The sequence below is a fragment of the Dromiciops gliroides genome, chromosome 4, assembly GCF_019393635.1.
Source record: "Dromiciops gliroides isolate mDroGli1 chromosome 4, mDroGli1.pri, whole genome shotgun sequence".
Classification (NCBI taxonomy): Eukaryota; Metazoa; Chordata; class Mammalia; order Microbiotheria; family Microbiotheriidae; genus Dromiciops; species Dromiciops gliroides.
In genome coordinates, this window is record NC_057864.1 from 421,249,196 (window position 1) to 421,266,311 (window position 17,116).

General features: G+C 38.2%; 1 protein-coding gene across 1 annotated transcript in view; it reads right to left on the bottom strand.

Annotated features, from left to right (window-relative positions):
- Positions 1 to 481: 481 nt before the first annotated feature.
- Positions 482 to 17,116, bottom strand: part of DPYD (dihydropyrimidine dehydrogenase) — a 1,058,206-nt gene continuing 1,041,571 nt past the window's right edge. The window contains 2 exon segments of the mRNA XM_043962696.1: positions 482 to 2,143; positions 5,621 to 5,761. Coding sequence (XP_043818631.1) covers positions 1,973 to 2,143; positions 5,621 to 5,761 — 312 coding nt within the window. The 3' untranslated portion in view covers positions 482 to 1,972.

Here is a 17,116-nt window from a genome sequence, read left to right on the forward strand (position 1 = left end):
ACATCTGGCAAAGTTCTCTTCCAAGGGAACTTGTGTAAGTTTTGCTAAATAAATGCTTGTATATTACAGCCATCCTTAGTGTCCCCCAGCCCCAACCCACCCCCATCCTAATGACAACAGAAAAGAGGGAGCCAGAGTGGCAAGCCACATGTGGAGCTGCCAAGGGCAGGTTGCCCATTCCCTCTCGCTGATTTGTGTCCATGGTCTGTCCCATGGTACTATCTGACATGTGCACATTTGGCCGGGTGGGAAGGGATGGAATTCAGTAAGCGTTAAGAGAGTCATCAACTGGCAGGGGCCAAGAGAGCACTGATTGTTTGGGGGGATGGCATAGAAGTGCAGCATTTAATTTAATATAATACCACCTCCTTTACCTGACATCCTACACCAGGAATTTGGCATCAATTTCAGAAATGAGGAGAAACTGCTTTCCAGCAAATGGCTGATCGGTGTTTGCAAAAGAATTAACCAAAAGGCTGAATTGCTTAAAATTGTTTTTACTTCATTTGTGCTTTATTTGACATACAGAGTCTGGGTTAAATGAAGATTACTAAAAACATACAATTGGAACTTTGAATCTTTTAGATCTTGCTATTTGGCACAGGACTAAGTAGACATGTTGTAGCTCGTTATCACCTTGTTGATAGATTTATCTTAATATATACTAATGTAATCTAGAAGTTCCAAAATAGAAATAGACTTATATGAGAATATTCTGGAAAGCAAAGATTAAGTAATGCTAAAAATATTACTGAGCAATATCAGAAATTTATTTTTTTACTAACATATAGTACTGAAGCTTAACTACTATTTTAAAGAGTAGGAAAAGAAAGATATTGTGAATATACTTCATTCTTGAATAATTCAATGCATGAACCACCACATAATTTAAGTTTTGTTCAAATATTAATTAGTATATTTCAGTTTTATATTGGTATGATCTGTGAATTCATTAGTATAAAGATCTCCTGGTATGGAAATATTCATTCACTGATATAGATAAGCATCTTATTTTTTACTTAGAGTCTTAGAGAATTTCCTGGGATTCTACCCCCAAATCACACAGCCAGTGTGTGTCAGAGGCAGAATTTGAACCCAGGTTTCTAACTTGTAGGCTAGCTCTGCCACACCATCTCTCAATATGTAATTTTGGAAGTTATTAAAAGTAGGCAGAGTAAGAAATGTGTCTTTAGATCAGAACTTCATACTAAAAGCTCAGAGCTTAATAACACAGACTGAAAATTTAAAGGAAAACACACTTGCTATCCATTGGTACAGATTTTAGAAACCTTTCTCAAGAATGAGTGGAGAATGTCAGTAATGGTGGTGGTTTGCAAATACTCATGCTTTGTATCTGTGTGCATACCTAGTACAAAGCAGAAACTAGGTTTTATGTTGGTTGAGAGTACTTAATCCACCTTTTATAACCCTATTTAAAGCTTCCTTTCTTTTCTTTCCATAGTAAAATAACTTGCTTCATTTGTGCTTTATGGAGCTAATTACATTTTCGAAGAAACAGTGTTAAAATTAAATGTAATTTTTAATTATAAAATGTTTCCCCGGCAACGGTTTTCTTGTATGTTAAATTGCACTTTGTTCCAAAATACTTAATTTCACTTACAATTAGGAATTAAAGACAGAGCCCAGCACAGGGTAATTTTGAAACTCGAGCATTAATTGCCGAAGAAAAGTTAATGTTTCTCGACAATGGACAGAATTGACAGAAAACATCTAATTAACCAATGGATAGCTTATGTCTCACAAAACTTTTCTCTGAAAAGAATCATTAGAATTTATGCATCTGGGAAGCCTGGCCATCAAGGTTATTATTATTATTATTATCATTGTTATTGTTAGTATTATCATTCCTGTTATGTTTATGTAGAGAGATTTAAAAATAATGATCTAATTAGAAAACATATCCACTTCCACTGGTGACTCTCGGGTTGCCACAACTGTTAAACTAATCACCTTAACACACTGGATTCACAGCTAAGGGCAAGCCTCTCTTTGGTTCATAAGGTGTTGTCCTGGAAACCATTTTGATGCAGTCAATAATTGGGCAGACACTGAGACACAGAGTACATCCCGTACAACTGTCATTGACGGTAGGCAGGTGGGTGTTGGGATCAAACTGTATAGCCTGCAAACAAAAATAAATGGTATTGGCGTCATTCTTGGGAAGGGTCAGGCATGAACCCCCATTTTCCCAACTGCAGTAGTCTCATAGCTAAAGAAACCCTCGCCAGAGTACTGTAGTGTGACTATAGCAACAGTTTAGCTGCCAGGAAAAGAGAGGGGGTGGAGGGAGAGAGAGGGAGAGGGAGAGATATCCTTTTGCATTAAAAATACAAGGTTTAAAATTCCTTAAGGGTATTTTTTTTTCCTTGTTAGGAAACATTTCTCAGCACCATCAGTTGTATTTGTTTTGAGCAAGGGTCTTCCTATTTCTGAAGGGTTCTTATTTCTAGGAGTATGGCTCTGTAGTTTTTATGTGACCCCCCCTCCCCTTCTTCCCTCCCTCACAACCCTTTTATTCTCTTCATAATCTAATGGAAAGAAATAGACATGGGAAATACATTGTTGGGCCACTAGAGGCCAGATGGGTTTGGTGGTTTGGGGATAGGGACATTAGGTACTTGCATCCAAAAATGTTATCTTGGGCTTTTTGGATGTATAGCGCATGGTCTTTTTTCTATTTTTCCGAACTCTAGGTTTCCGAACTATTTTCAATATGAAAAACTGTTACTTTTTTTTCAATGTAAGACCAATAAGGGACCCCTCATTTAAAATCAAGATTTGTCTTTTTTGGGGGGGTGAGGAGAAAATAAAAATTAGTTATAAACCAAGTAAATCTATTCCGTTAGTAGGAGCATGGTGTGCCAAATCCTTTCTATGTAAACAATTCAGTGTTTTTTATTCAATGACTATAAGGTAATTTTACTCAAATAGCAAAATACGAAAAGGAAGCCACTTGTCATCATATTATCTGTTTACAAAAACAAGTAATCCTCTTTGCTTAATTTTTTTCTCTTTCAAAATGTGTCTGAACTCATGTTATACTGCACTGAAACTCATTCCTGTAGCTATTTTAACCTTTTTTTAAAAATATAATTTCTTCCATGCAAGTGGTTTCCATATTTTGTAAGATGAAATTTGTAGCAGGGGTTTAGAGAGAAATTTTTCCTTCGATTTTATTCTCCCTTTACATAAAAAGAAATCCAAGTGACATCTTTGAAAGGACTAAAAAGATACTTGTGTCTTAGAAATCTTATGCTTTGAAAATTTTAGACACACAAAACCTTACATTGAGTTGAAGATTTGAAATCCTGACATTTAATCCTTTTGAGATGGCAGAGACAAAAGAAGGGCTTTTTAAGAAGAGTCAGTTACTTTATGCATGATTTTTATATTTTTCCCATTATTACTGAGACTCCATTATTTAAGTTATAGTAAAGTTCTAGCCTTCTATGAGAACAGAAAATATCCCCATCCAAGGCTCAGAACCCTCTATTACTTTAGTTAGAAGTCTTCTAGGCTTAACCACTTATGCATTGGCTAATTAATTCACAATTGTCTGTGACATGATTATGATTATTTGGGCTTTCTCCACAAAAATAAAACAAAAGAAAACACACACAACTGACTAGAACTTTTTTAGCAAGAGATGAGAAAGTGAAATATTGGAGTAGAAATTGAGAGACAGGACTGATCTAAAAATCCTACTAAGGTTGCAAAAAGACACATACGCACAAGCCTATTAAATTATGATCATCAGGAACTGGAATACAACTTGTAGATTTAATCATTATAATTATATACCTAATAAGCAAAATAAAAGAGGAAGCAAGCTGTATCTAACCTTCGATGTCAAGTCACTAAAAAGCACCCTGTAGATGTTACCAGTATGTTATACACTTGCTTAGAAGCCATTTTCCTGAGAAAGTAACATATTTGTAAGATCTTATTTTCCTTGACTCTACTGTAGCTATGAGTCCAATCATCTTGTAAAATATTTTATTAATGATCACCATATTTGGGGGTATTTGTTCTAGCATTCTAACATTACCATTCCAACTCCAACCTTTAAAGGAAATCCTTTATCCCATCCAGCCACCTACATACTAGAAAATGAATGTTAAAACAACAACATAGAGACATAAATGTCTCACCTTCATATGCAAAATCTACCAAGGGTAAGATATTCTTTCTCCTCCCCCTAATATTCTAGACCTGTGATTTTCATCTATGGCGTGAAATCCCAGTAGGGAAGTTACCTCTGCCAAAGGTGATCATTAATTTCTCTAAGACTATTATATCCTGGGTCATAGGATTATAGATCTAAAGTTTAAAGGAACCCCAGAGGCTATTTATTCCAAGTTCTTCATTTTATAGAGGAAGAAACGAAGGTTAAGTGACTTGGCTAAGGTCATACAGGTCCTAAGATTCAGAGGCAGTATTTGACTCCAGGTTCTTTGAACATTTATCCAGAACTCTTTTCTGCTGCATCATGTTGCCTCCAATATTGAGAGGTGATACGACTTGTCTATGCTCACACAGCTAGGACGTGTCAGAGACAACACTACAGTCTTTCCAAGACCAGACTTCTCTTCACATTGGATCATGCTTCCTTTATCATAACATAGCTGGTATCAAGAATAAAAGGGTTAATTGATATTATTCCTCCATGTTTGCAGATAAAATAGGTCTATATACTGCTCCCCAAAGGACAATTAGAGAATGTCCTGAGGTCTATAACAGTTTGATCCAGAAGAGACTACAGGGAGTTAAATGGTTATTTGCTTCACTACATTCTATTCCTCATCTAAAGCCAGGGTCCCTGGGGGCTTTCCTATAGAATTAGCTCTCTGTCAAGGAGTAGAACACTGTTTCAGGAGTTTATGGCTACCTGCAAGGAGCAGCAGGGGCCTGGGAGCACAGCAGCAACATCATTGATCTATCTCAGAAAGTGGCAATGAATATCCCCATGGAACTCACCTGTACAGCTGACAGGTATGTTTAGGATCATGTTCACTCCTGCTTTAGGATTTCATTAAAAATTGAATGGAGAGGGCAGCTAGGTGGCCCAGTGGATAAAGCACCGGCCCTGGATTCAGGAGGACCTGAGTTCAAATATGGCCTCAGACACTTGACACTTACTAGCTGTGTGACCCTGGTCAAGTCACTTAACCCCAATTGACTAACCAAAAAAAAAAAAATGGAGAAGAACCGTCTCTTAGTGATTAAGGGTTAAGCCAAGAGGGTAGTTGATGTGAATCTTTAGGTAAATAGTTTACCAAATAAAAGCACATATTTTATCAACAGTAGCGGCCACCTATTCCTTTCTTGTGGTCTGGATTTCTCCTTCTTATAAAATGAGTTCTACCTGCTCTGCTATTAAATGATCATGCTAGTGTACTTTGAATGATGGCTTACTTAGTATTTAAAATTATGGCTTCCTTCCTGAATGCCTGCTGAAGAGGACAGGAACATACAACAGAGGTGAAGAGAATACTTGGTGTATCCATTTTAATCACATGCTTAGCAACAGGAACCTTTTTCAACACATCCGCAAAGATACTTCCCTGGATCTTTTGGCTAATATCATCCATGCTCCTACCTGGTATCCAGAGTCATTGCAGGTCATGTAGCATTTCCCACAGTTAATGCACATTTCTTCATCAATCAGAGCCACAACTTGCTCAATTTTGCTAAGTTCATTATATGTTCCAATGGACTTCAGTGCTTTCCCAATTATGTCCTAGAAATAAAAAGCATTGAATTCCTTAGAATGTACATTTTTACAGAATTTCCACATCTAAATGAACATCACTTTGAGTTTTAACAGAATGTCGCTGGTTAGGAACACAGGGGCTTTGGGTTGTTGTACTTCAGATTGCATGAAGCAAATAAAATATGTTAATGCTCATAAAAATTCACAATGTCATTACAGCTAAATCTCTGTCTTCTGAAAAATGGGTCATCAATATATCTAGCTTAGAATGATGTGAGCTCATTGCATTAGATAGAAATTCTGCTGTGTTATCTTGACCAGCATCCCAGGTCTCCCCTGGATACTTCTTTTTGTTTTTACGGATCACTTGCACTTGTGCACTTTAAAGAACCGAGAGGAAAGATAAAGAATGATGACCAATGTTTTCATATCTGAACACTTTAATGGACATTTAAGTATATAGAAAAAAACCCAGGTAGATGGGAGTAGGGGAAGAAGTTCTATAAATGTGGATGTTATAAATTTATTTCACTGTGTTTAGAGTCTAATTTTCATTTAGCAAAGCTATCTGGCAATACACCCACCTGTCACATCTTGTTGCTTAATTATCCAATTCTAGAAGAATATATTTCACCATTAAAATATTCTAATTTATGATAATAAATTAGGCCGATCCAATAGTCAGATCAGATGTGCTTTTACATTTAAAGAACTAGGTTTTTCTTCTTTCACGGCTGAGGGTTTCTAGGCTGTTATACACTGCTTTGTTCTTCATATTAATTGGAAGTATGCTTAATATGTAGAGCACAGACGATGTTTCATCAACAATAAAACACACTTTGTTTCATAAAACAAAACAGACGATTGTAACAATGTTTGTCAATGCAGGGCACTGGCAAGATTTTCTGCTTTTGTCCTTAACTTTTAAGTGCAGATTCTTTAGTTTGTATTCAAGGTCCATATATTCCAGGATGCTTGACTTTAGCTTAAAACAAATGGATAATGGCCATCTTGGCACATTCTCCCTTTTTTATGGGATTCTTTACTGTTCCTTCATGACCTTGACTCCTCCCTTATCTCTTACTACTTCTTTTGAACTCTAAATGACCCATTAGTATTCCTGTGACTAGCAACAATACAGTTTTCAAACTAAAAATCAATCAAAACTTATTAACCACCTATTATGTCTCAAGCATTATGTTAAAACACTGTAGATATAAGTACTACTACCACCACCTTATATATATATATGTGTGTGTGTGTATATATATATATGTATATATATACATATATATATATAATATGAATGTTTAGATCACTTAGATTTGATAGAGCTGCCTTAATATACAAATGGATTTTATGAGACCCTGTATTAATAGGAGCAAAATGCCCTCTGCTCAAAGACTTCAAACTGAAACCAGTCCCTATTTACTTTCTTTTTTTTTTTTTTTTTTTTTTTTTTTTTTTTTTTTTTTTTTTTTTTAGTGAGGCAATTGGGGTCAAGCGACTTGCCCAGGGTCACACAGCCAGTTAAGTGTTAAGTGTCTGAGGCCGACTGGAACTCAGGTACTCCTGATTCCAGGGCAGGTGCTCTATCCACTGTGCCATCTAGCTGCCCCCCTATTTACTTTCCCTAAGAAAATAAACAAATTTAAATGCCCCTTTGAAGTTCTTACTCACTATCTTCTTTCCCAAGAAAGTGAATAGATCTTATTGTTCTCCTGATCAACTATCTATACCTCCTTGTCTTTGATAAAACCCTTTCTGTTTCCACATAATCTAACCATAGCATCTGCTTTAAGTTGAGCTGTTAAACTGATTTGTATTGATTTACATTTGTAGTATTTGCTTTGGGTTGATTTGTATCATGCTAATGGAGTTATTCTGTAACCAGTGAACAAAGAAATCTTAAAAACCCTTAGAAAGAAGGGGTCTCTGAGCTCCTTTTGAAGGAGTCTCCACATGATCATGGTTCTTTCTTCTTGGGACAAAATTAAATTGTTATTATGTTGTTTTTTTTCTGTCTGTCTCTGATCTGGTTTATCTTGTAGGAGACATTATGTTCTCTAATCTGGTTTTTAGCCTTGTTCTCTGATCTGTATTTTTGTAGGACAGGTATGGAAACAAATTGTAAGAGATATTATAAGATATTCTAATTTCTTTGATATGTTTATTAATTGTTTGTAGGAGACATGAAGATAAAAACTATTAAATTTCAACTATATATGTGTGTATATATACACACATGTATGACAGCTAGCATTTATATAGCACTTTAAGGTTTGCAAAGCACTTTAAATATGTTATTTCATTTGATTCTCACAACAACTCTGCTATTATTATTCCCACTTTATATATGAAGAAATATTGAGGTGAATGAGTTTAAGTAACTTGCCTAGGGGTTAAAAAGCTAAGTGAATATCTGAGGCAGGACTCAGATCTTCTTGAATCCAAATCCAATACTCTATCTCCACTGTGCTATCTAGTTGCCTAAAATAATCTCTCCTTTCAAGGAGCTTCTATTTTAATCCAATCCAAATCCTTGTTTCTTTAGGGAGAAGAGGGTTTAATTATTATATAGAGTGAATTCCTAATTAAAACTTCATTACCCAGTTGCCATCAGTAGTAGGTGATGAGCCTCTATATACTTAACTAACTTGGTTCTTGGATAGTAGATAATAGTCCCTTGCCAGGATTATAGTCAAAGCTTATTCATCTTGGAAGACCATACTAGAGCTCACAGTTGTCTTGCCATAGCTTGCAAGAGCCAAGCAGGATCACCTCTATATCACAGGCACAGGTATGAAACTTTTATGGCAATGTATACCAAAGGTGCCTGCTAGTGTCATGGTGCAGGCACAAAGTCCACTTGTAGGAGGGACTCCTTAAAATTCCCAATCAATCAACTAACAAGTTTGCCAAGAACTGTATTGACTGTATCTGGCTCTGGAATGATGCTGGGTTTTCCTTCTGAGGTTCATGGCCGCTTAACAGAAGAGAGCCTATTATAGAGCAAAAGGTTCAACAAAGAATGCACACTGCTTGGATTATGACATTTAGTTGTATAGAAATATTGGGATAAAGGGCATATCAGGGAAACCTCACGCTTGACAAGTTAAAAACAGAACTATTTCCCTCCTAAAAGAAAGATGGTATTGTGGACAGGGAATTGGCTTTGGAGCTAGGAGGACTTGGTTTCAAGTTTCACTTGTGATGTTTAATGGGTGTGCATCCCCAACCAATTATAGAACCTTTTAGCACTCTAGTCAACTCTTTAAGACAATAAGTTGAACAAGTTGTGGGAGCCTCTTCACTTTGTCCCTCTCCCTCCTCTATCTCTTTCCTCAAACCTTCCCTTAATCTAAATGTTCCCATTTCTGTGAAATCACTACCATCATTCCAGTCACTCAGGTTTAATCCTTGAACTCATCCTCAATTCTTGTCTTTCTCTCTTCACACCATATTTAAGCAGTTGCCAACTTTGGTTGATTCCATCTCCAAAAACACTCTTCCATTTGTCCCCTTCTTTGAACACCACCCTTGTCCAGGCCTTTATCACTCATCTTTAAGCTATTGCAATAGCCTCCTAAGTGATCCTGTGGCTCATGTCTCTGTTTTCCAATTCATCCTCTACAAAGCCACCAAATCAATATTCCTAAAGCACAGGTGTGACTAGGTCACTCCCCTATTCAAGGTCCTTCTTTGTGCTCCCAATTGTTTTTATGATAAAACAAAAGCACCACTTTTTGGCATTTAAAGCTCTTCACAATCTGACTCCAACCTATCTTTTCAGATTGATTTCACATTATTCCCCTTTGTGCAGTTGACATTCAAGCCAAACTGACTTAGTGTGCTAATCCCTGTACACAACATTCCATCACTTTGCCTCTGGGCTTTGCTCAGGTTCTTCCTCAAAGGTGGAATTCTCTCCCTTATCCCTGCCTCTTAGAGTCCCTAGATCCCTTCAAGGCCCACTTCAAATAGCATCTTTTTTCAGAAGCCTTTCCTGCTTCCTCTAGTTGTTATTGCCCCTTGAAATTAGTTTGTTTCTTTGGTATGTGTGTATGCATTGTTTTTACCCAGTAGAATGTAAATTCCTTGGGGGGAACAGTGTATTGTCTTCATTTTTGTACCCCCAGTGTTTATTAGCACAGTACCTGGCACTAAGGAGGCATTTAATAAGATTATGCTGAGTTGAATTGAAACATGCTTTGAGGTTTGTTAAACAAAGATGATGAGCATGTATCATGATCACAATCTGTCAGACCTTGATTAATATTTTCCAATAACCTTGTGGAATAAATACATGAAGTGACTCTCTGGCTATGAAAGGCTATGCCTGATTGATGGCAAAACAACCTGTCATTTCAGTAAAGACATCGGTCAAAACAGTCTTTGGCTGAACTGGTCCACTGTTTGAAATGATGAGTTGATTCAGTCAAAACGATTACACAGGTTACCCCACTGACAATCTCATAAGCAGCACAGGATTCTTTCAGAGAAGAGAGCTGGCATTTCCAGCTCCCTTTCCTGAAGGAAACAGTCATAGCAGCACAGACATTTTCAAAATAAGAAGGGACCTTAGCAGTCATCTAGTCCACCTCATATCTGAGAAAAGCAATCTTTACTACAATACCTCTGACAAGTGGCCATCTAGATCCAAGTTTCCTAAATGGTGGGGTGAGACCCCATGATGGGGTCATGTAACTGAATGTGGGGGTCCCAAAAACTTGGCAGTAAGTGATTAATTTGTATACCTATTTTATTTTATTTTTTAAGGCAATTGGGGTTAAGTGACCTGCCCAGGGTCACACAGCTAGTGTCAAGTGTCTGAGGCCAGATTGAACTCAGGTCCTCCTAAATCCAGGGCTGGTGCTTTATCCACTGTGCCACCTAGTTACCCCCTTGTATACCTATTTTATATACCTATATACCTGGGGTTGCCTAAAAATTTCTCTGGCGAAAAGGGGTGGTATGTGGAGAAAGTTTAAGAAGTGCTGATCTAGATTTTGCTTTAAGCTGTCTGGTGATGGAGAACTCATTAGCTCTTGAGGCATGCCATTCCACCTTTAGATAGCTCTAATGGTTTTTCCTTATATCAAGCCTGAATTTCCCTCCTTGTAGCTTCCACTTCCAGAATCTATCCATGAAGGTCAAGCAGGAAAGTCTAATCTTTTCTATACATGGGGACAAGTATAATGCCCTTCCTGAACCCTTCCTTTCTTTAGCCTAATCATCCCCAATTTTTTCAATCAATCCTCACGTAACATGGACTCAAGTCTCTTCACTGTTCTTTATTCTCCTCCTTGCTGGGCATTCTACCTCTTACCAGTGTCCTTTTTTTTTTTTTTTTTTTTTTTTTTGGTGAGGCAATTGCGGTTAAGTGACTTGGCTAAGGTCACACAGCTAGTAAGTGTTAAGTGTCTGAGGTCGGATTTGAACTCAGGTCCTCCTGACTCCAGGGCCGGTGCTCTATTCACTGCACCACCTAGCTGCCCCCAGTGTCCTTCCTAAAACATGCTATGTAGAACTGAGCACAGTACTACTGGTGTGGTTTGATTTAGTACAGAGTAAAGTAGGATTATTACCTCCTTGTACCTAGCAACTATGGACATCAGTGTATCCTCCAAATAAATGCATTAGATTTCTGGTATGCTATAGCACTCTATTATCTCAGATTGAACAATACACTAAAAAACCCAGATCTTTTTCAGAGAAACTGTTGTCTAACCATCTCTGCTATTTTGCATGTGTGAGGCCAGTTTCTTGAATTTGAGTGTAAGGCTTTATCCCTATTAAATTTGATCTTATTAAATTCAGCCCAATGTTCTAACCTGTCAAGGTCTTTCTGGACCCTGACTCTGTCAGCCTGTGTTGGCTGGCCCTCCCAGCACTGTGTCATTGGCAAATTTGATAAGCATGCTGCCTGTGACTTTATCCAAGTCATGGATGAAAGTGTTAAGCTGTACAAAGCCAAGGGCAGATCTCTGGAGCATTCCATTGGAGACCTCCTTCTATGTTTATATTGAACCACTAGCCACTGCTAATGGTCCTAATCTGCCTGAGGAGGAATATTTGGGGAATTTCTATATATTGTTATCTGAAAATGGATATTTGAATGTGAGAAATGTGATAAAATAATAGGTAAAGTTATATTTGCATAAGGTATTGAAATAAATTATTATTGGGGCAGCTAGGTGGCACAGTGGATAGAGCACTGGCCCAGGATTCAGGAGGACCTGAGTTCAAATCTGGCCTCAGACACTTAACAATTGCTAGCTGTGTGACCCTGGGCAAGTCACTTAACCCCAATTGCCTCACCAAAAAAAAAATCAAATAAATAAATAAATTATTATTTCACATGCTTGAAAAATCTACACATTGGTTAAAAACCATAAAACCATCAATGAACATTGAAAGGTTAGACGCACCCTCTGAGTACAAACCTTGGATCTTGGGGTCAGTTGAAAGACATAGACTCAATCAAGCACATATGGTTAGACAGGTCCCTACTGGGCCATGTATCTTTGGAGATTAGGGAAACTTGCAATCATTATTCCAAGAGGGGTGTGGATAATTGAAGGTTGAGGGATTTGTTCCAGTCATCCCTTTTGGGGGAAAGCCCCAAGAATAAGTTATGCTAAATTCTCCACACTGTAGATAAAATGTCCAATTTGGAGGAGAGGGTGGAGAGAAAGGAAGGTCTATCCTCTCCCATCTGTTCAGCACATGTTGTCAAACTCATATTATGAAGGGCCCTAGGATTCAGTCTAATCATTTTACTTAGGTAATTATGCTAAGCAGTTCATCCTTGATTTGGGGGATCCCTAGTCAATTGATTCCTTGGCATAGATAACCAAAAGCATTTTAGACATTAACATCTTCAGTATTTCTTGGGAACCATGAGCTGTTTGTTAAAAGGTTAGTTCTGAATTGGGAGAAGGAAGAGAGGGAAAAATCACACCCCTTTTGAGTTATGCTCATACTTAAACATTTTGATTAAATATGAATTTCTATGCTTTTACTACAAGATGTGTCATTTCCTGAAAGTTCAGCTCAAGGTAAGTGGATATAAAGAATAGATAATATTTCACTGTAAAATGGTAATGGATAAAGATCCCGGATTTGTTGCCAGTTAGTACATAGACTCTCAGAAATGGAAGGGGCCTTAGAGATGAAGAAATTGAAATCCAAAGACATGAAGTGACTTTCCCAAGCCTTAATATTTAGTAGCCAGGAGAAAAAGGAATGTAACCCAAGTGTCTCACTTTCCAATATAATATTCTTTGTCTGTGTCATCAGGGCATCCAACCTCTCTCCTGGTACCAGAGTTGGATTACCCTAAAGGGGTTTGTCTGAGAAATGCTGTACTCTTCCAGTGGGCAGGAAGGCATAGCAAAGCATGTGCAGGCAATAGAACTGGGTCAGTTTCTTTATCTACCCTCCTGACATCATCAGTCTCTAGAGGAGCAGCCACTCTTGGAAGGTGAGCCTAGATCCAGCAAGGCAATCACTAGGTTCTCTACCCCTTGATAGGTACATGTCCTTTCTCAAGACAGCACCAAGGAAACTGGAATTATGTTTTTGAGAAATAGGAAAATGTTAACAGTTGCTAGTTTCTATCTTTTTCTGAACCCTTAAAAATCTGAATTCACATCATTATAGGATGTGAAGGTTTATAATGTGCTTTCCCCATGACAACTTCGTGAAGTAAATAGTCCAAATGTCATTTTAGAGATGGGGAAAGGAGAATCCAAAGATGTTAAGTGATTTGTCCCTCATTTCTACTGTACTGTATTTCTACTGTAGTCAGTACTCAAGTTGAATGATTAGATGTTCTTTGATTATTTCATGGATGTAAATCTCCCCCCCCCTTCTCTCTGTCTCTCTCTGACTTGTTAGTTTTTTGGGCACAGGGATTTTGTCATCTATATTTGTTATTTCCCAAAGTGACTAATGGGCACTTATTAAACACCTACTATGAGTAAGCATAGTGCCCGGGGATAAAAAGAAACAAATGACAGCTAACATTTATATATCTCATTCACTATTTGCCAAGCACTGTGCTAAGTGCTTTATACTTATTATCTCATTTGACCAACACAAAAACCCTGGGAGGTAGATGCTATTCTTATATCTATTTTACAAATGAAGACACTGAGGAAATAGAGGTTGTGACTTGCCTGGGGTCACACATCTAATAAGTGTCTAAGGCAAGATTCAACCATAGGTCTTTGCTAATGCAAGTCCAACCCTTTATCCTCTGGGGTACCTGGTTACCTTAAGAGGATAATGGAACCAATAAATTATATTGGGCATGTAGAAAGAAAAAACAACAAGAAAGTCTAGCAGTTCAAATTTTCCTGAGAAATAATCTCCATGTCACAGTCAAAACCCAGGGAAGAGATAGATGGTAGATGAGAAATCTGAATGCTTGACTGAAAGACTAGTTCAAACAAGAGGGAGTTGGATTTGTGGGGCATTGGGGTGCTTTCTCTGCAGCAGATGGGGAATAATACACTGAGCTAGCTGAGAGGGTAAACAAAGCAGTGTCATGGAGTTTAAACTATCGAACAGAGGAATCTATAAAGAGACCAGCAGAGAGAGAGGAAGGAAGAAATGAGCTAAAATAAACAGATGGGTGGACAGAGAAAATATTAAACACTAAGACAGATAACTCAGGCCCTAAGGAGAAAAGGAAAGAAAGGCAAAAAAGAAAAAAAAATATTGTGTAAGTAACTGAAGAAACACCACAGGGAAAAACAAAAAGATAATAAAGAGTCCTCTGAAAGCTGTAGAGAAAGCGCTGGGGTATTTATGTGTGCCCACTGAGGGGGTGGGTAGGGAAAAAAGCAGATAAGGAGCAAATTTTTATATATATATATATATATATATATATATATATATATATATATATATAGAGAGAGAGAGAGAGAGAGAGAGAGAGAGAGAGAGAGAGAATATTTGAGATTAAAGGCAGGTAGGTGGCACAGTGGATAGAGGGCTAGGCCTGGAGTCAGGAAAACCTGAGTTCAAATCTAGTCACAGACACCTACAAATTTCGTAACCCTGGGCAAGTCCCTTATCTTCTGCTTCAGTTTCTTCCATTGTAAAATGGAGATAAGGATAGTGTCTACCTCAAAAGATTAGTGAGGAGGAAATCAAATGAGCGTTTTATAAAGTGCTTAGCCCAGTGCCCAGCCCACAGAAGACACTCCATAAATGCTTATTACTCCCTCCTTCCCTTCATAGTAAAATTATTGTTATTTTTCAAATGGATCAATAAAGTATCCAGGTCCTGCAGGGAGGGTCAGGAAAAATGGATGCAGGGATAGCAGGCAGCATGGTGTAGTGGAAAGAAAGGACATTAAACTAAAATTCCCTTTGTCTGGGATTGCTTCCCTCAGTGATGACTGCTGAGCCCACCAGATCATGATCTGTGGAGCCCTTAGAAGTCACTACCCAGTTTTCAGGGGAGGTAGAACTGGTGATCTGACTTGCCTGGCCCAGGGCACCTCCTGTTTCTCCTCCAGGATGATTTTGTTGCTTCAGCTAGCCTATCTTATCTGTGCTATAGATAGCGATGGTTGACTCCTTTCCCACAGAAGTTAATTTCCTGAATACTGTTTTTATTTTTTTTTTGGGGGGGGAAGGGTAGGAGACTGAAGGGTTTGCACTTGAAGCAAGACTGATGTTCTGGAAGATGCTGCTATTCTTGGGGTTCTTGGTGGTGACAAGGTAGGGCCATTCTCCAAAGGAAATATTCCCAAGGGTGTACTAGTGATTCCTAGATTCTCAGCATGAGCATTTACATCTTGGGAAATTGCAAAAGCCTCCAGATCAGTGCTTGTTTACTGCTTTGTTGATCATCAAGACTTAACGTGATGGAGAAATATCAATAATGTGTATTAGGGGTGAATACATTTTTAAAGAGAGCTGGTTGTTAAAAATGACCAGCACACCATTGATACTGCTTCCTTCAATGTGGTCTTGGCTGGAAGCAGGACCAATAGACTAGAAGGCAATGCCATTTTCAAAGCTTTTGAGTTCATGTTCTTGGGCTATCTCTATCAGTGCTGGGGGAGGATGATTGAAGTGGTGGGCATGCTTTGACTTGTCTGTCCCAAGATGCTTTGAAGCTTCAGCTCAGCAGGCTTCTCTGCCCTGTAGTTGGCTGACCTCTTCCCATGAGTTAATTTGCTGATTGTGGCTTTCAAGGCTGAGGTAAAAGCATTAGGGATCTAGTCCAGAAGGGAGTACTGACCCTCCTGGGGTTCATTTCAGGGCAACTCATGCCAGAGCAAGACTCTTATCTACAATGTAGCCAATGAAAGATCATTTACCATTTTCTAAGAGCCAGTAAGGGCTGCTGGCTAGGGGGGGTGGGGAGAGAGGTGAAGGGGGGGGGTGGGAACCTATTCCTTTCCTTTCTAAGGCAGCTCATTCTCCTTTTGGATAATGCTATTTATAAGAAAATCTTTCCTTACGTCAAAGATAAATCTGCATCTGTTCCATCTATTATTTCTAAGTCTATCCTCAAAGGTCAAGCAGGTCTAATTTCTCCACCACCCAATGGTGGTGCTAGACCACTCTGGCTAAGTGAGACGTAAGAAGCAATTGCTATAAGAAGAATTTGAAGATGAACATTTGGGAAGAATTACAATAGATCAAATGAAACAATAATAAATTGAACCAGGCGGTAGTGAGAATTTCTTACAGCTCATTTATCTTAGCACAGAAAGCAATAGGATAGGAAAGGTGATAGAAGAAACTTTTAAAAGCCCCAAAAAGAACAAGACAATATTGACGAGGACTTTCAGTTCCTCAGACATAAGCTGGGATATGTTAAGTGAAAGAAATAAATTGAATAACAATTTTATAGACATAGTAAATAACAGCTGCTTTACTGAATATGGAAAAGAAGAAATTAGTTGCCATAGGAGATGTGACAAGAGGTGCTATATAGCTGCAGGCTAAGCAGGTTTTGTGAATGACTCCCTCCCTCTCTGACCTTGGGTACACTTCCATTAAGCTCTCAGCTCCCGACTTTCAGGGACTGTCTTTTGCTGCTTCTTGTATCCCCAGTACTTAGCACGGTGTTGGGCACAGATTAGGGGCTTAATAAATATTTATTGATTGGCTGGCTTATTTTCTCTATTTTAGTAGGCACATCATACACAACTCCACCTTCCAATTCAGGGCATCTTCACTGACTGTCCCTCATATCTGTAACTCTCTGCCTTCCTCATCTCCGACTCCTGTCTTTCCTGACTTTTTTCAAGTTTCAGCTTAAGTTCAATATTCTGTAAGAACCTTTCCCCAAAGCTCCTTAACCTTAATGTCTTCCCTCTGTAATAACCTCCAATTGATTGCGTATGTCTT